This window comes from Chinchilla lanigera, unplaced genomic scaffold (assembly GCF_000276665.1).
Source record: "Chinchilla lanigera isolate Chin_1 unplaced genomic scaffold, ChiLan1.0 scaffold00116, whole genome shotgun sequence".
Lineage (NCBI taxonomy): Eukaryota > Metazoa > Chordata > Mammalia > Rodentia > Chinchillidae > Chinchilla > Chinchilla lanigera.
Window position 1 is genome coordinate 3,024,718 of NW_004955517.1, and position 22,869 is coordinate 3,047,586.

The 22,869-nt window shown below is 44.5% G+C and overlaps 1 protein-coding gene across 1 annotated transcript in view; it reads left to right on the forward strand.

Annotated features, from left to right (window-relative positions):
* Positions 1 to 22,869, forward strand: part of Cadps (Ca++-dependent secretion activator) — a 454,713-nt gene that overhangs the window by 59,247 nt on the left and 372,597 nt on the right. The window contains exon 3 of the mRNA XM_013506934.1: positions 20,562 to 20,853. Coding sequence (XP_013362388.1) covers positions 20,562 to 20,853 — 292 coding nt within the window. The remainder of the gene's footprint in view (positions 1 to 20,561; positions 20,854 to 22,869) is intronic.

Sequence of the window (22,869 nt, forward strand, 5' to 3'; positions counted from 1 at the left end):
GTGTTCACAAAAGGCCCATATGTTAAAGGCTTTGCATCTCAGAGTGGCCCTGCCAGAGGTGTGGAGCCCTTAGGAGTTACGACCAGCAGGAGGTCTTTAGGTCACTGGGGTCCTTCTCTGAAGGAATAAAGGGGGAGTACATCACTTCCTGGTCATGAGGTAAACAGTTTTATTCACCACAAACTCTTGCCATACTGTGTCACCACCAACCTGAAGGAACAAGGTCAACCTGCTCATGGATTGGAGCCTTCGGAACTGTGAGTCCACTATCTCAGGCATATGTGAGAGCGATGCAAAGCTGCTTTGCTCTAGAGAATTCACTTGCCTGTGCTTCTATTTCCTGGCCTTAGACTATTTCATGTTATTCCCACTTGGGGGAGGTTGACAAAGCCAGGGAAAGGTCCAACTAAATCATCCTTCTGCAGTATCTGGCAGGAACATTTTGAGAGGAGAAGGTAGAGGAAAGCCTGGCACCTCCCTGAGCTCCTGAGTCACTGGTGCATTTCTGTTATCTTTGTCATCAAGGACTGTGGAGATTTGAGAGCTGGGGATTTGTACAAGATGCAGAAACATGAAAAGAATGATGACTACGTGTCAGCTCTGTTTGGTTTGTTCCAGGAGGAGCTGCGTTTTTAAAACTCTCTTGTGAAAAATGTGAGGCTTTCTGAATGTACAACTTCACAAAACTCTGCACTGTTGGTTTCTGCAGAGACAAGGTGGTCAGCATGTCCCAGCGGGCTAGGAAGGCTTCCCTTAGCCACACTAGCTTATATATATATGTGTGTGTATATAATTATATATACATATACATATATATTAGTTAAGATAGTTATGCTACTAATTGCTATTAGCTCATTGAAAGGAAAAGTTTGTGTCCATATTATTTGGTCAATTTTTCATGCCTATATCTTTAATATGAGCAACTACTTTGAAGATAACTACTTTGAAGATAACAATATACAATGTACTAACCATTGTTACTCTCCTACACTCTTGTTTTGCAATTTTATACCACTGTTTTTATTGTTTATTTTTCTTTTCTTTAAAATAAAAAAAATTACTATCAAAGGGAAATTTCTTCCTTTTTCTCACCCTGGAGAAATATACGTGCTCTCAATGACCATCCTAAGCTGCAAATGGATTTTTTTCCTTGTTAAATCCTCTGCTGTAATTTCCATATGATGCTTTAAAGTGAGATCATTTGAACACAAGTTACATAGTGAGGGGCAGGGACTAATAAAATGCCCACCGTTGTAAACAAAGCTGTGTGCAGACAAGTGAGGTGGGCAGCTGGAGGTGACCTCTAACCCCAGAATGTGCTTAGTTCCTTTGAAACTAGGAATTTATCCTTTTCCTGAAGAGGTGCTAGCCAAGCACAGAGGAGATAGGAAAGGAGTTTCTCCACCACCTACAGTCTGTGGTACACATAACACATTTTTTTCAATCTTTTGCCCATGCCCATATTTCTAATAAATATGCCAGCTAATCATAGCAGAAGGTCAGAGAGTGCACCATGCAACTGTTTGTTTAAAGCTTTATAAAAATATATCCGTCTTCATTAGTTTTCTCATTGCTGAGACAAAATACCTGACACCCAAAGTTAAAGGAGGAAAGGCTTATTTGACTCACAGTTTGTAGGGGTTTCAGTTCATAGTTGGCTGGCTCCAAGGCAGGGTGGCATGGCAGAGGGAAATTGCAGAGGAGAAATAGTTCATGGCAGGCAGAAGGCAGAGGCAGAAAGCAGCAAAGTAGCAAAGCAGCAAGCAACAAGCAACAGCAGCATCCAGCCTGCTTTCTTTCCCTTATATTGGATCCAGGATACCTGCAAGGATGAGTAGCATTCACACGCAGGATGCAGCACCCTTAATCCTGGCATCAAACTATCCATCAATACCAACATCACATCCTTAACCCTCCCAGCACAAACTCTAGATCCAGCTACCTCTGAAAAGCCCCACCTATGACCATGGGAGGCTTTGGGGAGACACCTAGACACAGCTGTAACAATATCCACTCCCCATCAATCCTCCTAAAGAGCAGGGTGTGTAGAAAATTGATCTCACTTTTAGCTGCAAGTGAAAAATGAAATCAGAATCTGACAAGTATTTCAACTATTGAAGACCCCCACATCATCATGAAAGGAAAGATTAATTGAAAGATTTGAGAAACACCTCATAGTGGTTCTAATTCAGTCAGAAAACCTAGAACATCACTATTTTTTTCCCCAATGAATTTGCTCACTTGAATGAGTAAAGAACCTGAACACGGGGGTCAAGAGGAAAGGGAAGAAGTAGACACACAGAATAAAGCGCCTTTCACTGAAAACTCGTAGGAGTTGTTTTACTGCCGTTTACTTACAAATTTACTTAATAAGTTTTTGTTTTGTTTTTGAGAGACAGTCTCACTAAATGGCCCATGCTGGTCTTGAACTTGTGACCTTCCTGCCTTGGCTTCTGAGTATCTGTGATTGCAGGCAAGAACCTGCTTTATTTAGAAATTCAAGAGGGCAGAAGCAGGGAGCCTCATAAAGTGGCTAATCTGTAGCAGAAACACACGCAGAAACCCTTTTCTGCCTCCTCTCTGTCATCCTCCTACTGAAGGTCATGGTATCCCAACCACTACCACAATAGATTAGCTTTGCTTGCTCCAAACTGTGTATGAATGAAATCACAGAGTCATGTTTCTGTGTCTGGCTTCTTTCACTCACTAACTTGAGGTTTTCATCCGTGGTGCAGGTAGCGGCAGGTGATTTTCTTCCTGGTGGCACCCCGTTGCCCATAACCCAGTTTCTCACCCATTCTGTGGCTAGGGGACATTTTAGTTGCTTCCCATTTAGAGCTATTAACATTCTTGTTGCTGTGATCAATCTTATATATATTTATATTTTAGTAAATACTTACGATTTTGTCTCCATTTATCTTAAGAACTGCAGTATTTTAAAAGCCTATGAAATAAAAATTCCGTTTGCTTATAAAAATCGTATACGTTTAGATAGAAGGGTAGAACAGTTTCCAAAGATGGGCCTGTCCTGGGAAGGGGCAGACTAAAAAGAAGAGAGAAGGAAACCTTTTGTGACATCTGTTTCTCCCCTTTTGTGACATCTGTTTCTCCCCTTAAAATTGAATTAACGTAAAAACAAATATTAGAATTTGTTCAGTAATTCATGTCATCAACTAATTGCTTTGATCTTTGAAGTCGTAGGAACAGTTAGCTGAAAGAAAGGCAAATTGCATGTGCCCAGCAATTGCGCTTCATGGAGATTGCTCCAGTGTGGCAGAGCACACAGACCCTACTCAGCCTGGCTCGGAACGTGTCCCTGCACTCACAGGTTCATACTCTGTACTCACAAGGTTCCTGTTTTGAAGGAATTCAGGTCTGAGAGCCATGATCATTCAGATTCTCGTCCTCTATAATTTCTTCCTGAAACTTAATTAGACACAGAAAGTTATAAACCCATCCTGAGATGCATTATATATATGAAATATCTACATATTTAGAAAAATAGTTTTGAAAAGCAAAATATCACAGGTAGTTTTCATGATGTTTATATTACTAAATAGTAATATTGCAGATCTGTTGAGTTTAAATATGGGATCAAAATTAATTTCCTGTGTTTCATTTTGGTCCCATATATTTCATTGATTCAATAAAAATGCATGAGCTTCTTCTGTGTGCTGGCAACAAAACAAAGAAAGCAGGGGAGCCTGGAGGTGGACAGGTGCGGGCTCTGCCAGGAAGTAGCTTGGGACTGAATTAAACCCCAGAAAGTGAAGCGCGTGCGTGACACACAGGGCCCTGGGGGAGGTGAGGCACGCACAGTGTCTGGCGTAGTTTTGATCGACGCCCTTCCCCTTCTAAAACAGCCCATTTACTTTCTACCAGCAAGTCTGAGGGTCAGTGGGGTCATGCACTAAGAGCACTTTATGAGTATCTACATAAATCAGGTGCTGCAGAACTTGCTCTTGCTCTGGGCCTCAGGATGTTCTCCCTAATGGACTGACGGGGACTTCACTCCCTCCTGTAAGCGAGCCAGGGACCCAGTATCAGCTTCCTAACAGAGCTCAGGAGCGTTCTCTCCCACAATGAGGAAGACACACTTTTAGCCACTGAAACGTCCTTGTGAGTGATGTGCATAGTGCCATGGAGCCATCTTGACAGCATGTGTGGTACAAAGACACATGTGCCACCGGTTTCCTCCCCTGCCTGTACAATGAGGTGATGTACATGATAGACAGAACTACTCCTGATGTGTGATTGCGCCCTTACCCTGACTCAACGTGGGAGAGATGGCGTTCTGGGAGCTCATTTTCCAGCAGGAAAGAGTTCCATCTACAGAGTGGCAGCTTCTGGGCTCACATTTCAGCTCTGGTACTCACTAGCTCATACTATGAGCGTGTTACCCCACGGTGTAAATATCATCACCTCACAGCTGAAGGCCAACTTACGCAGAGAGAGAAAGGGGCTTTCAGAAAGTGATGCTTGTTTGATGATACCAGTAAAATTTTCCATTCCTGCTACCGAAAATAAATGTTTCTATTTTTATTTCCTTCCACTTGATTTTGCACTACTTTGTAGTTGAGTTCATACCATCTTTATATAATTTTGTGTTTTGCCTTTTTTTGCTTGGTATTATTTTGTAAATATTTTGTCTCAGGATGAAAAATCTTTTCAGCAATTTAATTTTGATTTTATATGTGTGAATAACATTTAGGTGGATAAAAGACAATTTTAAAACTTTACAGAAAATAAATAGTAGCACATTTAAAGTTTAATTGAACTCCAACTTTTGTTGAAGTTATAGATTAATATGCTTAAACCGTAACATTCAGACAATGAATATCCTCAGTTTGGGAGCAAATCTGCTAACAAAATCAACTGATAAACATTTAATAAGTAGTCATTCTTGGCTTTGCATAAAAGGACGGAATTATCAACTTTTTTATTTTAAAGATTAAAAAAACTAACAAAACAATGAAGATAAAATCAAAACAACACAAAAATGATACATGACCTCAAAACAAAGTGATAGGAATTAACAATTGCTACATTACATACTGTTGTCTTCAAACGGTCAGTGCTTGAAATTTTCTTTTTTCTTGACCAACTTTGCATGCTTGAACCTGGTAATCAGAATGACTGATCTGAAAACAACAATACACAGTATAAGAACCCTGGTTGAACCCCTACTATCTTGTATGGTGAAGCTCTGCATCATTTCCAATGTTCTGGTTTTTTATCCCTTGTTACTGTCTTTGGCTGTTTGATCCGCCCTACATTCTTACTTCTGGTGGGTGGAATTATCAACTCTGTGCTGATGCAATTGTCCAACACGTTAGGTACCATATGTCACAGAAGCGGGTAAGGGCCCCAAAGACGATTTTGGAAAGAGCTGGCTGGGCCTGGGGGTGGGATTGAAACGAGCCTTCAGTATTCGGGGCATTTGAGAGTCATGTAGCATACCCCTCGGTGTACAGATATTAGTTTCTGTGGTTATTGTAAAACAACAGATATGATTCCTACAGCCAAGATAAGTGTTTCACTTGAAGTTCGCTGTGTGGACATAAGTGCTTGTGAGAAACAGAATCACCAAGCAAATAACAGCAGTAGAGAGTATGCAGTGCACAGCACTGAATGCTGGAGAGGTTGGTTGGGAGGTTTCTCTAAAATACAAGGTTGGTTGATAGGAAAAGTGGGTGGAATACGTGGAGAAAACAAGAGACAGCAGAGGAGGCCTCCCATTTTCACCTCACTGCTGTCTCTTGTTTTCTCCACGATGTTGTGGAGAAGCACAACTGAGCCTTGCAAGTGCACTCCACATCCAGTGCCTTGTGTGGTTTACATCATGGCCCGGTAGCTGTTGTTATCAGCCTCCTGGAAGGCTTGATGTCCAGGCGGCCCGCCCCCTGGACTCCAAAAGACAGTGCACATTCCTATCTCTATCTTCTCACTCACCATTCGGTGGGCCCCAGGGGAAGAAGGGCTGACTATGAACAATTTGGCTACATGAAGTAATCATTTCCTGTCATGAGTTTGCATGTCCACCACACGCATGCGTGCGCGCGCGCGCGCACACACACACACACACACACACACACATAATTGCTTTAGATTCTACATCGGGCGTGCTTCGAGTTAGAAGGGGAGAAGCACCTCGGCTTACCTGAACCTGTCCTCTGTGCAGCTCTGAGCTAGGCACCAAACACACATGAGAGCCCTGAGCCCCACCTTCCTCTGCGAGGATCTCCCCAGGAAGTGGACAGTCCTGGAAATGACAGCAGAGCATTCAGAACAGGAAACACACAAAGAACGAAGACCCTCAAGAATGAAGCTATAGTTTCAGAATGTAGTCATTTAGTTCTTCCTGCTGCTTAGGCTGTGAAGACACAGGTTAATTCTCCTGTGGAACTTCATTTCATCTGAACAGCGGGAGGCATCTACAGGTTCTCTCCATAACTGTCAGAGCCTAGGTTTGGGAAAGGACAGCCCATTGGTAAAAAGGCCAGTCAAAGTAATAAAGAAGTTAATCAGATACTTTTCATCAGAAGTTTCTCCAAGAACATTATAATAGAGTGGACATGCATTTGAAAAGCTGCTTCTTAGGAACTGAACTCATGTGTGATGATATGAATGATGTCAATATTAATAATGATAAATTCTGACATGCTTTATGTGCTCATTATAAATTAGTAGCTGTACTGGGTGCTTATATGAGTAAAATTATTCAATTATTTAACAGTAGGTAGTATTGTTTCAGAGAAAAACAGAGTCCTGAGGTCAAGAAAGTTTCCCAGGGTCATCCAAATAAACAATGATATGAGTTCAAATTCACCCAGAATCCCAAGTTCTGCTTTTGAATACATCCCTCCAATGCCTCGTAAGAGCTGGACAGGACCTAGGATTAGGAAACAAAGGCCCTAACAGGAAGGACTGGACCCACATCATACAGCTCCCTGGCAGCACTGACAGGAGGTGCACCCAGGTCTGTGGTTGTACTTGTATTGAAAATGTGTCGACCAATGTAGACCCCTTGAGAATAATCTTGCATTCAGGATTGTTTGTGGGTGATATGGCTGTGTTGTGGCAACTGTAGAGAAGTTATAAAGCAATGTTTCACGCTAAGGTACAATTGTGTGTGCTCAGAATGAGGAAAGTGAGAGTCTGTTAAACACCCACAATGTATTTATCCTCTGATGTGCCTGGTGTGACTACACACTTACTCATTTCCTAGATACTGTGTTCCATATTATCCTAGTGGGGTAAGAAAGATGACAGTCAATTAATCAAGAGTAAGAAAAAAGCTCAGACAATGATAAAAGTTTGGCATGGTGCAAAGGCTGGGTGGCGTGATAGAGTTCCTGGGGACTACTTTGCAGTCAGGGGAGGGGATGTTTAAACTGAAACCTGGCGATGGTCACACAGAGACGAGAGGAATGACGCTGCAGGCCTAAGCAATGGTTAGTGCAGTGTAAATGCTCAGAGAAGGGGCAAGCTCTGTGACCAGCTTGTTTGAGGCACGGAAAGAAGGCCTGTGTCCCCGCCCAGAGGGAAGGAGGGCCAGGGAGACAACATCACAGGGAAGTCACAAGTATGAGCTTCTTGGTGTTTTTGAACCCAAAAAAGCAGTTTGGTTACTCTTTAGAGTGCCTCGGGAAGCCACAGGAAGGCAGGAGGAGGGGCAAGAATTGACTTCTTTTCTAAAAGATCGCGACAGAGCAGACGTGTGGGAGGCAGGAGTGGGAGCTCGAGACCTCCGCAGAAACGGGAGATTGATCAGCAGCGTAGTGGTAAGAGCTCCAGGGGCAGCCTGTGGGTGGGGAGGGGTAGGGACCCCCAGCTGTACTTGGCAGCGTATACCACGGAACTTGACTGAGAGGGAAAGGAAGTGATAATCCAAATAGAAATTTTGGTTCTTGCAGTTGAGTGCTACTGTTTATTGAGATAAGATGGAAAGAAGTCTAAGATGAGAGTCCAGAATTCCTTGGGTCTGTGTTTGGTGAGAGCCATGTTGGACCACACCCTGTGTGGGGAGCCGGGGATCGAGCGTGGGAGGTCAAGGATAGAGATGAAGTTTTGAGTGTCATTTACATAGAAGGTGGCGCACACAGCTGCCGGGTTGGATGAGAACATTTGCGCAACGGGAGTGAGAAAGGAGACCCGGGGCAGAGCCTGGCACTGCCCAGCCTCTGGCGTCACTCAGAAGAGGGAGTGGAGATGGACGCCGGAGAGGAAGGGGGGGGCATTCGCTAGGGGGACGGCTGGGGGACACGGCGCCTCAGAAGCCAGAGAGGTTGCACCAGGGAGGGCTTAACTGGGCGCTCCAGAGTAAGAGAAGAAAGGGGTGCTAAGGACAGTCACCAGGGCCAGAGCAGAACTCTGACGCCACGACTCTGACCCCGAAGCCCTGGAGGATCAGCGGGCGGAAGCCCAGGAGCACGTCGGGCTCCTCCCCTCTCTCAGCTTCGCTCTGTTTCTCATCGTTTGCTGTTTGACCTCTTTAACGCTCATGCTTTTTCAGAGTCTGACTCTCAAAACCGCGCAGGTTCTCAGGCAGCTATCATCTTTTGTCTTATTTATGATTTTTGGCCCATTTAGAAATATGGAGTAAAACTGAAGACACCTAGAGCTGCACATGTCAAAGCTTGATACTGCCCAAACATTGATGAGAAGTGACATCACCTTGACCAAATCTAATGTGCAAAATATGACCCAGGAAATAGAGATGAGTGAGAAAATTCACTGTAGCAAAAAAAAGAATGACTTCATAGTGAATATAAACTGATACGCTGGGGGTGGTGGCACAGGCCTGTAATCCCAGCACTTGGGAGGCTGAGGCAGGAGGATCATCATGAGTTCAAGGCCGGGGCCTGGGGATTTAGCTCAGCGGCAAAAGCGCCTGCCTGGCAAGTGCAAGGTCGTGAGTTCGGTTCCGGTACCGGAGAAAAACCAAAAAAAAAAAAAAACCAATGAGTTCAAGGCCAGTCCGAGCTACAAAGTGAGCTCAAGGCCAGCCTGAGCTGCATAAGGAGACCCTATCTCAAAACAGACAAAAAAAAAAAAAATACATATATAATCTGATAGATGCAACAAATATTAGTTAATGTCTTTCAAAAGGAATGATTTCACCTCTATGAAAATAATTTTAATAAAATGAAAATAGAAAAATTAGAAATGATTCAATCATGCTAGATAGACATTTAGAGAAGGAATTAAATTGGCTAAGTGATATTTACTCAGGAAGAGATTGCCTTGATGAAGATTCCCCAACGTTGATTTAAGTCTCATTCGTGTTGTAATCAAAGCATTTGGGGCATCCAGCGGCAGGTTCAAACCCTGGGTCAAAATGTCTTCTTCCTGGTCAGCGCATTTTGAGCAGCAGCACACTGTGAACTCCAACTGTGAAGGTGGAGTTGAGTGATTTTCCAGGAGGCGAAAGCCAGCGAAGTGATCCCTCCTCCGAGACTTTCCCTGGAGGAAGAAATTGCTTCCGGACTTCAGCCTTTGCTGCCTTGATGAAGACCAGGAGTGCTGGAGAGAAAAAATTACTACAGCATTTTAATTTGGGAAGAGATCCAGATTCCTTGCCTGGGCAAGGACAGTTTTTGAATTGGTGTCTTCTGAAATAGTGCCTTTTTCACCAAAAATGATTCTCTTTAAAATACTTGTTCACTTGTATGCTTATTTTTTTTATATTGTGCTTGTGATCGAAGTTATGTTAGTTAAATTCAAGTCTACCTTGAGTAACAGGCTAAATTCAGGAACAGGCTCTGGCAGTGTGTAGCTGTCTGGCCTCAAACATTACCTGATTTCTGTCTTCCTCCTTCCTCAACCCTGAGTGGGGCTGGTGACACACACCCGTTAGTTACTCTGAGGGTTAAGCGAGAGGATTAACCAAGTGCCTTGGTTTTAAGTAGATGCTTAATAATTGTAATACTGCTACTGTTATTAGTGCATTGCACAATTTCCATGCAGGCAACACAGCTACTCATGTTGTTTGGTGTGAGCTATGTGTCCCCCAATATGGTGGATCATTTCCCAAGGCCACCCCATGCACACTTCCTTTATGGTGTTTGTCCATTCCTCTGCACTGGGCATAGCAGATGTCTTGGTTACTTTCCCTTATTGCTGGGACAAAATACCTGACACCAAAATTAAAGAAGGAAAGGTTTATTTAGCCCACAGTTTGTGGAGGTTTCGGTCCATACTCTCCAAGGCAGGGTGGCACATGGCAGAGGGCAACAGTTCACAGTGGCAGAGGACAGCAAAAGCAACAAGAGCAAAAGGGAGGAGCAGCTGCAAGCCTGTTTCCCTCCCTTATATTGTGTGTAGGTTGCCTGCCCCAGTGCAGGGTGGGTGTAGCACACACATCCATAATCCCAGCACTCACAACCAGAATCCCATTGAACCATGAGTGAATCGAAAGCTCTAGAAGCCCGTCCTATGACTGCATGATGCTTTGGGGGAACATTCAGACACAAACCATAACAGCAGAAAACAGCTGGCTTTTCCAGACTGCATAATCGCAAAGTGCTTCATGAAGGGGTTATTTAAAGACAGGTGGGCTCTTTCCCTACGAGGGAAAGAGAAATCCCCTGGGACTGGTACTAGCAGGGATGAAGAGGCAGTGGGGAGGCACCTGGTAAAAAGCTATAGTCACTGACCAAGGCCACATGCCTTAGGCAGACAAATGCCCAACTGCTACCTGGCAGCGAGGGGCCAGCAGAACAGTAACGCTCCCTTCGCTCTCTCTCCCTCCTTCTGATCTGTGGGAGCCTCTTCTTAGCTGTGCTCAGCAACAAGCAGCAGCAAGGCAGCTTTGAAGAAGTGTGTGGATCCACGTCTCTGCACACGGGAGAGGAGGGCTGGGGCGGAGGTCTGAGGCAGGAGACTAAGGGCACGCAGCAGGGTTGGGGCAGTCGGTGAGGACGGCTGCTCTGCACGTGTCCCTGGTGCTGAGACATGTTCGCAGAAGGAAAGGAGGGAAAAAGGGATGGAAGGCAGTGTACCTTTCCATGAGGTTGAGAAAGCTCTCACCTAGGCACGGTGGTATAACGGTAAGATCTGGAGACACACACACACGCACACACACACACGCACACACACACACGCACACATACAGATCCTCTCTGCCTCTGCCCGTGTGATCCAGGGTGGTTACTACACGATTTGGTGCAGTGTCCTCCTCAGAGAAAGGGAGGCTGTGAATACCCACATCACAGGTTGCTCTTTCTCCCCTGGGGAAGGGGATTGAGTCCAGGGTCTTTGCACTGAGTGAATCCCCAGGTCCTTTTCATTATTTTTGTTCTGAAACGGGGTTTCACTAAGTTGCTAAATTGGCTGGTCTGGTCTAGAACTTGGGGTCCTCCTGCCGCAGCCTCTCAGAGTGCTGGTATTACAGGCTTGTACCACTGCGCCCATCGGTCACTTTTAAAGAGTAAATGAAGGACGAGCATAGAGTGCCCAGCGCAGAAGGAAAGGCTTAAGAAATGTTAGCAAGTTCATTCTCCAAGCCAGTAGTGCTCAACAAAGGGCAATTTTCACCCCCACCCCTTGCTGGGGAACATTCTGCAGTGTTAGAATTTTTTAAAAATTGATCTTTCTTTCCCTTTTTCCTCCTTTCTCTTTCTTTCTTTCTTTCTTTCTTTCTTTCTTTCTTTCTTTCTTTCTTTCTTTTCTTTCTTTCTCTTTTCTTTCTTTCACTCATTCTTTCTTTCCTTCCTTCCTTCCCTCCTTCCTTTCTCCTGTTCCTCCTCCTCACCCTTCTCTTCCTACTCTCTTTCTTCCTCCCTCCCTCCCCTTCTCTTCTCTCTTCTTTCTTCTCTCTCTGTGTCTCTGTCTCTGTCTCTGTCTCTGTCTCTGTCTCTCTCTCTCTCTCTCTCTCTCTCTCTCTCTGGTTGTAATAACCATGGAATACCGCTGGCATCTAGTGGATAGAAGCCACAGACTCAACTCAACATCCTCCTATGCCTAGGCCAGCCCTGGACAGCAACAGACTGTCTGGTCTAAGCTGTCAGCTGCTCCTGGGGTGAGGAATCCTGCCCTGATCTCGTCTCTGTGTTTCCTGCTTGGCCTCTGCGTTCCTTGGTACCAGTTCTTAGCACCTACATTTACCACAGTAGCTCTTCATCAGCATCAATAAACGAGGTTTTCCATCTCCCTCATATCATAAAATGAGGACACGTTGTGTACATAGCACTTCGGTGCTGTGACTTCATCCTTTCTGTATTTAAAGTACATAAATCAGCACAAAATACAAATCACTGCAATAGGTTGTAATCTGAGCTGAGTTACCTGGCATTAAAGCCCTTATGTCAGACACACACATGGATTTGCAGGGCAGCAGCAGTGCGGAGCTGTTTCTGGGACATTTCAAGTCACCAGGGAGCAGCATATCGGGGCCTGCTGTTAGGTCAGCAGAAGCCTCTGCCCAGGCTTTCCTGTAGGAAACCAAGGCCTCAAATAAACTTGCAAAACCAATGGGTCTGAACTAGGTCAGTGGAATTAAACATTAATTTAGATAAGGATTGCCTGGAATAGTGTGAACGTTTTGTTCCTCTCTGTCACTCTTGCCCATCCCTCAGCTCAGTCTCGTTCTGCCTGGAGCTGTCGCCCAGGCAGCAGCAGCCTTTCCTGTTCTGACTGGAAACTGTCAGAGCAGAACACCCCTCAACCCCAAGGTGGCCCTGGGCTTTACTCCTCCTCCCCTCCAACCTCAGAGAAGACAGATCCTACCCATCTCCAGGTCATTCATTCCCCAAGTTGTTCCTGCAGTCTTGGCTTAGATAGTAAGGTCTAATGTCCCTGCCCTCATACAGCCTTTGATGGGAATGTCAACCCTCACAAAGTTAGCAAACATACGTCCTCTTCCACCAGGGCGTCTGGTCAGGGAAGGTCTCTTTGACAGGTGACTTTGAGGGTAAAGCTAGGAGGCAAGGAACAGACTTTCCAAGGGAAAGGCTTGGGAAACACCATCTGGGGAGCAGGGCCGGGCATGTGCAAAGGCCCCAGGGCAGGAAAGAGCTAGATATGTTCAGAAAGCAGAAACTGGTGAATGAGGTTTCACTGGTGAAAGGACAGAAGATAAGATGAGCAGAAGAAAGGGAAGAGCTTGAAGCAGTTCTGAAAGCAGAATGAGATGGAAGAGGGGCACCCCAGGATGGTGTTCAACAAAATAAATAACAACAAAGAGAGAATTCAGATGGTCCGTAGTGGAAGTAGCATAACGTTGCGGAAAGAGTGTAAATGATGAGGTCAGAACTCTCCAAACTCAAATCTCAGTTTTGTCTGAACTGACCCTGAATTTGTCTCTGAGCTTGTTTTTTCATCTATAAAATGGAGATAATGACACCTGCTTCACAGGACCTTTGTGAAGAGTTTGGATGATTTATGAAAAAATTATGCGTATCAATATGATGAGTATTATCCTCCTGAAACTGCTGCATTTTAAACACTGAACCACAGATTTCACCTAGAGCTTCCTGGTGGCCAGACCACAGCAGGAAGTTGCGAGTTTGATCTCGCTCGTGAATAAACGCTTAGAAATTCCTCAGAGCAAGACATGATTACCTGGGAAGGTAGGCATGAAAAGTATTTTTTCCAGGCCTTCACTGAGGCCTCCCTGAGAAATAGAAGAGACAGGCCTTTAATATCGACCACAAGACAACATACATACACATTCTTGAACAGACTTGTTTGTAACCCCTCGAAGTCAGTCAAGGTCATAAGGCCAAAGAGCGTTGGCGGGGCAGGGGCAGGAATTGTCTTTCATTCAGTTCAGATCTACCACCAAAACTTCCCGCGCTGACAATGGCCTTTGCTGAGTGGATCATCTACTCGCTCTTATTTTATAGACTCACATTTACCCAGTGCTCCTGAAGCGTCCTCTTAGTTAACCCCAGGTTTGTGTTATGGTACCCCGGTCACACATGAGGAACCCTGGACTCACAGTCCCAACCCAGCCCAGTTAGTACCTGGTGGAACCAGGGCTGCAGCGTACTGAATCTTGCCCTGACAACTGTAGCTAAACGGTGTACTTCTCTGGAGGGGGAAAGGGTGTTTTTACCACTGATACAAGAAAGAAAAATCAAATTAGGAGCTCTAGGTATAACACTGTTTTACTACTAAGATAGCATGGGAAAATGTTTTGTAATGGGCTTTCTGTGAGAGATGTTTTAATCTTTTTGTTGTGTTGCTTTATTCCAAACCATTTAACTAAAATGATGTAGATTTAAAAGAATATTAAGAAACACATTCAAAAAAATCATGGCAAGACACTGTACACTCTAGATTGCATGGGTGGCTCTTGTTTTGAATTCCATGCTTTTAGAACCAGCAGAAATAAGGTGAACCTGCCTATTAGGTTAATAAGGATCACATAAATTCCAATTTGTCACTTAAGTGTAATCCTATATTTAACCAACCAGGTTAATTCCGATCTCATAAATACAGCCAAAGTTAAGTGACATTTAAAGTATCTTCCCAGTAAATTTAATTTTCATTTTTCCATATGATTCTGAGTGAAAGTATGATACGTTAGCCGTAGTCTGTAGATTAAAGAAAAATGCATGGTGCCGTCAAAGAGAGTGGTAGCCCTGAATCATACAAGGGATTTTACTTAGCATTAAAAAACTTCATATTTGCTTTCATTAGTTTCTTTACCCAAAAATGATGATGGGGATAATCACAGGCAGTGCACAGGGTCTGAGACGTCACCATGTTGGGGCACTAACAGGTAAGCTTGTCCGAGGTCCCCAGGCACTGGCAGATGTCACGAAACTCCTGTGTCAGGAGAGAGAGCAGCGGCACGCACGTCCCGCCTTCACTGACACCCTGTGTTCCTTGAGTGGGGACCTGAGCACCCAGGCAGATGGTGTATTCACAGTGGTCTGTGTCACAGCCGGGGAGCCACAGGCTTAGGAAACCCCAGTGTTATAAGGTACTGCGAACAAATCTGCCCAGTCTTTTTCCTGAGGAGGACATTATCTTCAGGAAACAAGTCCTCCCTCTGACCCGCGCAGAGAATGTGTCTCTGTCTTCTGAGATGTTCAGCACAGGAACATCTTGTGGACGATCATCAAGAGCAAAGGCTGTCATAAAAAATTTGGACGTATGGTGAAGAACCACTTGTCAGCAGTGCTAGCTAACATTTAATGAGTTCCTACTTCTCACTTGGCCAAGCCCGTTATTTATATAACATCCTTCAACTCATTATAACTCTAGAGACAGACACTGTTACCTGTATGTGTACGAAAATATAGCTGAGATCCGGAGAGGTAAAATTACTTTCCCAGAGTCACATATGAAGTAAGCAGAACAGCCAATGGTCTACGTGATTTCAAAATCTGTGCCCTGTATCCTAATATTAGCTTGCTGCTTCACTAAACAGGTTAGTCCTGAATAAATCCTGTAGTGGAAAAAAGGTGTTATTTAGAAATAGAAGCTGAGTGTGAAGACACACACCCTAGTAATCTCAGTCACTCAGGATGCTGAGGCAGGAGGATTGCAAATTCCAGGCCATCCTGGGCAACCTAGCAAGATCCTATCTTAAATAAAAGTTTTAAAAAGCTAGAGATTTTTGTACCTCAGTGATAGAGCATCTGCCTGTGTGCACAAGGTTCAATCCCTAGTACTATATGCTCCCCCCCACCCCCGCACGCGCACACACACACACGGAGAATACACCAGGATATCGAGGGAAAGTACTGAATAATTGAACTTGTGTGTGTTCGCCAGTTACTGCAACATGCCTGAGGTAATCATTGTATAGAGGGAGAAGGTTTACTTGGGGTATAATTTTAGATTTCCATTCATGATCAGTTGGGCCCATGCTGTAGCTTGTGGCAGTACATTGTGGTGGGGGTGCATGGCAGAGAAAACTCTCCCCTTAGAGTGCTCGGGAAACAAGAGGAAGAGCAGTGCAGGGCCCCAGGGTTCCCTCCCAGGGAACACCCCTCGGAAGCCGAAGGCCTGCAGTAGGCCTCGCCTCTTATCATCCCTAGCACTACTACTGCCCCGTAGCACTAAGCTGTGGGCCAGGCCTTCGCCACACGGGCCTTGGGGTTCACTCCAGGCAAACTGGCACTGAGAAAGCAGGTGACAGAGCCCAGATCTGAAAGAAGGAAGACCGGCCTCAGAGCAGCCTGTGTGCTGTCACTGGATGTACAAGCCCCTTCTGTTTAAGAAATGCACAGCCCCCCCGAGCATGCAGGATGAGCATCAGCAGGGAAGCTCCCCAGGAAGTCTCTTCTCCGGAGGACATGGGCAGTCAAGCACCCATGAGCTCTGGGCAGCAGATGGCCACTGTGACTGGGCGCTGAAAAGTGGCATCCACTGAAGCCTGGATAAGCAGGTCCGAAGGTTGACACCAGGAGCAGTGCTGATGGTGACGCCAGTTTAGCTGTTGGCATCTAAAGAGACTCATAGCTGCGAGCTGCTGAGACTAGTTCTTCATTCGTTCACTGAGCGGGATTCTTAATTAATGTCTGCATATATGAGATCACCGTTCGTCCTCTGGTGTAAATACCATCAAGGAAGCCCGTTATTAGGACACAAAGTGATACACAGGGAGCTGTGCAGAAAATGAATTAAGAAGACCAGGAAAAGGGACCTTATTGGTCGAGCGACGTGGGGAGAAGGAAACTTGTGTGGGAAACTTGGGCTGAACTGTGAAGATGAGTAGACCTTTGATCTCCCGCGATGTGCTCCGTTGCTCTGGTCTGTGTGCGGGATGTTTGAGTTATAGGACCCTTATTTGTATATCGTCTACTCCCTCCTGTGTCTTTCAGCCATATTGTGATAGTCAGAGTCACAGCTATGGAACCCTACAGATGCTCGGTGTTTGTTGAATGAAGAAGTGGATGTTACACATTAAGTTTGCTTGTATTCTTCAGGATCATCGTGTGTCTGCTACATTTTACAGTTTCAAAGATTACTTCGTCATGGGTTCCTTCCAGGAAACCTTTTCAGTTTGCCTGTGTGGTAGGCACTGCCTGTCCTCTGCACCAGGCACGAGGCACAGTGGAGTGAGAGGGATTGGCTGCTTCCTTCCTTATTTACGGAATATTTTCTCTGAACATGCACTGGAGGCCCGGGGCCGGGTGCTGAGCACTCACACAGAAGCCAAAGCTTCTCCCCAACTCACGAGAAAACGAAACAGCCACCGGGCAGAACGTACAGGTCCCAATGTGTGAGAAGGGACAGAGGAGAGGACTCACTACTCCCTCCCCACCACCAGCAGCAACAGAAAGTTAGAGTGTGACTTCCTGGCTTGGAAAAAACAGCCCATACTGTAAAAAACAACTGTACTGTAAATTGGAAAAAACAACCCATAATGTAACACAAAGTGATTTCCCTTGGAAGAAAACCTCTGGACAAAGATTAGCTTTGTGCATTGATTAATTTCCCTGATCTGTCTGTTCTTGTCTCACTTCATTCTCCCTCTTTTTTTCCCTCCTCAGAATAAAGAAAAAACTATGCAGTTGGTGAAATTGTAAACATAAGCATGCTTATCACTTTAAGAGAAATGATGAGGGGGCTGGGGATTTAGCTCAGCGGCAAAGCGCCTGCCTGGCAAGCGCAAGGTCGTGAGTTCGGTTCCCAGTATCGGAGAAAAACAAAAAAAAAAAAAAAAAAAAAAGAGAAATGATGAGTTAAGCTTAGTAATATTTATTTAACTAGTAGGTGATTGCTAAATATTAAATTAACAGGAACTTGTGTTTTATAGGAACAATTTATTTATGCAGAGTTCCTGCAGCATATTTTTTAATGTCATTATTCCCTAATAAAAGTGAATATATTTAGATTTTGCTTTTTTTCTCTGTAGGGCTAACATGCCTAAGTTTGTTCAGTACTCTCGCTTATCCTCAAATATGTTCATTCTAGATAGTATTTGCGCAGGTCATTTAAGTTGAATCAGAAATGGTTTCAGTCAGAGCCAAGTCAGCTCTTAGTTTAAGAAAATGATGCCAGTACAAGGAAGAGCTGCAATTACTGCCACACCTAAATTCTCTCTGCTGTAAGCCTCCACCAAAAAAAAAAAAAGTATGATGTCACCCTAAGACATCATTGATCCTTTTGTGTAACTCTAGCACGGACCTCAGTCTTTTCCTTAACTTGACCAAGTGCAATTGCTGCCCTGCAGGAGCTCAGGACAGGTATCTTTATAAGGAGGCTTCTTAAAAAGTTGAAATTATTTAATACCTTCCCTAAAGATTTCATTCCCCTCAATAACACCTTCCATAGCTCCCAGCTTTTACAGGATCCCAGCGATTACAGATGAAGCTCCAGGCTTTTAGTACGTGATTCCTGACTCTCATCTACGACGGGTCCACGCCATCCTCGCCCTAATGAAGACATCAGACTGACCACTTAGCACCGCGCTGTCAGCGTGGTTTCTGTACTCGGCCTTCTCCTGCTCCTTTTTCATTTCTTCAGGAAGTCTCCCCCTGCTGGCCAGGTTCAGCTGAGCGCCCCTCCCCATGCACAACTCCAATCGCAGCAGGCAGAACATCCCGTTGGGAGCACCTGTCCGTGTCGGCCTTGCCCCACAGACTTCGAGTTCCACAGGGTCAGAGAGTGTTTCATTCACCTTGTGCCCCAGTGTTTGGTGCTTCATTCGCTGTTAGTACAGATTTGTTGAATGAATGAATGAATACATGAATGAATGAATGAATGAATGAATGAATACATGAATAAAGACCTAAGAGAAAAAGCCTCAAACAAGTCAGCGAAGTAGGAAGGATCTTAGCAATCTCAGTTAGAGAAATACGGAAAGTCTGAGGAGCAAAGCTAGTATACAGAGGAATGAATGTACATCTGTGTGGATTAGTGTTTAGGGTTTATCTGCAAGCTAAGATACAAGATGCAGTGATGAACAAGATACGCAAGGCCCCGCGCGAGGTGCCTCCTCTCAGGACTGTGCTAACTAGATCACCAGTACTTCCAAATGGAAGTACTATGAGGAAATAAGCAGGGCACCGGTGACGTAAAGGTTATAGGGAAAGAAATTCAGATGGGATGTCCAGGGCAGGCCTCTTCCAGGAGGCAGCTTTGAAGATGACCCTGGAAGGATTAGGGGAGAGGGAGCTGGCCTTGCCCAGACCCAGCGGGAGAACGTCCCAGTGTGTGCAGTCATCCCGAGGCGGGACCGGGATCAAGATTTTGAGGAGGAGGCCTATTGTAATCTTCAATTAAATAAATATCTTCTGTGAGGAAGATAAAGAGCCCGAGCTCAGAGGGAAGATGGTCAATAACAGTAAGGGTGGCTTGTGGGCGGCTCTGAGACCAGACAGACTCTACAGTCACAGAGGAAGTCCTGCTGAGACCCGGGAGGCTCTGGCGGTGATCTAAAGAACAGCCTGCCCCAGGGCGGTTACGGCCTCACAGTCTGCGAGCTGAGAGGCAGGAGAAAGGCGAGATCAGACTTTAGAATATGCTTCGTCTGAACCACCAACACCAAATTACCCATCAGGCAGGGCTCTTATGTTCTCTGCCACTTTACCTCTGCCTTAGTAACGTGAACACAGATGTCCCAGCCCCTGGAAAAGTGTCTGCTGGGCCCTCCCTTCTCTAGGGAAGGCAGTGGTGAAGGGAGGGTCATTAGCAACAGCGTCTGCTCTGTCATTGCTGGCCGCCAGAAATACTATAAAATAATAGCAATCATCAGTAAGACGAACCAAGCACCAACACCTGAGCTCTGTATCTCACAGCACAGGCATGACCATGTGGACTCCGGGATCTGGCTCCCCGAGTTCAAATACCACCCTCTTCTCACTTGCCGGCCCCCAGCCTTGTAGTGGTTTCCCCAGCTTGCTACATATGTGTGCCTCTATCTTCTCTCATGTGCAATGGGAGAGATGGGGAAATAAAAACGGTCCACAGAGGTCCACTGTGAGGCGCTATCAGGCCATACATGAAAAGTTCTTAAAAGAGCACCCACACATACTGATATAAAGGCAAGCTTCTGTGGTAACGTCTTTAATTGTCTCAGCAAGTTAACCTGGTTGGTGCAATTGTTCTCCCCATTCTACATCTGAGGGACCCTCAGAGGCTTTATGTCACCTGCCAGGGTTTCTTTGATAGTCAGTGGCAGACCTGAGAATTAAACTCACACCAGTTTCAGAACCTAAGCTCCTAACCATCCCTGTCATCATTTTATTTAAATTAGAGATACCTGGATTGGAAACCAACACATTTACTCACAGTTTATCTTGGCCAAGTTTGGTTATGTATTTCCTTGGTTTTCCTGTTCGTTTGAGGGGACTTAGAGCTCAGAGGCATAAGGGAGATGGAACTCCAAGAACCTTGCCCAGACTTCAGTTCTCTGGATAACCCAGAGAGCTCCACAGGACCAGACAATAAATTGGATATTAATTGGAGCTTTTGCTCTTCAAGGGATTTTCCACAGTGTTTCTATAATTTTTCTTCATGATTTTGAGGATCAAATCATCAACCACAAAGCACACACACACAGATAAAACATACTCAGGAAGGTTTTAGGATTTAAAACTTTTTCTCTAAACACTGGAAACCCATAAGCACATCTACTGAAATTCTCTTAAAACTAGATTATCCTCTGAAAATGACCCAATCTCCAACCCATATGAGATAACTATGTTTTCTGTGGCCAGGGTCCGAATGCGCCGGGAATGGACCCCTGTGATTTGTAGTTGTCAATTTCTAACAGTGGCTCATGTCCGGAAGTCCGTGTTCTGGTTAGCAGAATGCTGGAAAATACGAAAGAAATGGAAGGTCTGCTGCACGTATTCACTCAATGCTGAATCTCTTGCACCAGTTTTAATTCAGTTCCTGGATAACTTTGGTGCACAGGTCTACCAAAATGGGCTCTGTTTAATTCAGGTCTGTGTTGGATCCCTTCCAAGAAGACTGCAGTTATGGAAAATAGCAAAAGTACCCTACTTCTGGGAGGGGGGAGCTTAGTGGTAGAGTGCTTGACTGGCACACACAAGGCCCTGAGTTCCATCCTCAGTACCATAAAACGAAAGGACCCTGTTTCAAATAAAGAGTGATGTTTACTCTTTCAGTATTTTACGTACTTATATCTGCATGTCTATATCTGGCAATCTGAACAACTACTTTCAAGATAATAATATGCAATATAACAACCATTGTTGATTTCCTATCATCTTGTTTTGAAATTCTGTATCTTTTTAATTTCTTTTTTTGAAAATTTGTATTCTCTTTAAAATAAAGAAGAGTGATGCAACATTCTACCTCTCATGAAATATTGGATGTTATGTTTCAAAAGCATTACAAATATTTGTTCTTTTGCATTCAAAAGTCCCTGCAACATCAGAACATCCACCAAAGCAGAGCTAGTTCCTGAAGAGCAGCAGTGCTTCCAAAACTTCTTACGGTGGATATGCATTTTTGGGGGGGGATTTTTTTTTTTTTTTTTTTTTTTTTTTTGGCCTTGATACCTGTCTTGCTTATTTTTGCTGAATGGCCGAGTACCTAATACTCTAGTAAGTACTTTATACATATCAGCTCTTTTAACTTCTCACAGTCCTGTAGGTTGCTGCCAATGTCATGCCCACTTTACAGATGAAGAGGCAGAAACACAGGCAAGTTATAAAAGCTTGCCAGTAAGGAGCAGGGCTGGGCTTCCAGTCTAGACTGTCTATAGAATCCAGCTTCAACTTCCATATTGTCTTACCTCCCCAATGCTATTATTCGCAAGTATTTTTTAAATAAATGAACGATGGTTATGTGGGCTTTAATTAGGAAAATATGCCAAGGTCCAAAGGAAGGCAGTATGGCCTTTAAAAACTAAACCCACCTACTGATCACTCACACGAACTGATGACCTTAGGATATTTTACTCAATGAAGAATGTATGCATGACTCAAGCATCTTTCTCTTCCCACACCCTGAATTCGGTAACAGCTGACATTCCTTGGAAATGAGGTCACTTGAGAATTATCATCTTTTCAGCAGAGTGTATTATTGCACTCTCATCTGCTATAATGACCCATCTACTAGTTTAAGAGTGGGAATCTCCTACAGCTTTACTGTAATAACTTTGATAAACTAAGATATTCTTGGGTGACTGTCGTATACCAGGCAGGGACTAAGCATCAGGTATGCATGATTTCATTTACAGTTGTTTCTGTGTAAAGGAAAGGGAAACAGGCTTAGAGACGTAAGTTAGGACCCTCAAGATAACACATCTAGAAATGGGTATTTGCAGAGCAGTTCGATCTGCAGCTCGTCCTCTTACTCCCTTTGCTAGATGGCTTGAGGTCCCTTCCTAATTGGTTGCATTTTCCCACTTGTGTCTCATCCAGCATGCAGTGCCTTGGGCAGAGACTGGAGCCTGCTGACTGAGTAAAAGATGATCAGTAGTTGCCTGACTGACTCATCCAGTGAAATGGAAGGTTGAACAATTGTCTCCAGTGGTACTTCTTGTGCATTATGTTTTTGTATGAATCACTCAAGGATCTTGTTACAATGCAGATTCTGATTTAGTAGGTTCCAATAGGGAATGAGATTGTACATTTCTATCAATTTCCAGGTAATGTAAATGCTGTTATCCACAGGCTACACTTCTATCAGTGAGGCTCTAAACTGAGCTGTCCAGTGTGGTGGACCATCGTGACTTACATTAACTTAAAATAAATTAAATTAAAATTCAGTTCTTCATTCATATCAGCCACATTCCAAGTGTCGTTTAGCAGCCCCCTCCCCATGCACCATAATGAACAGGGCAGGTCTGGAGCACTCTCCTGGTCACAGAAAGTCCTGCTGGATGGCACTGCTGTAGAATATCCAGTTAGTACAGAATAAATTGCTGTAAGACTCCCAAATACATTTAAACCAGTTTCATTGACCTAGAAAATTGTCTCCTCTCATCAG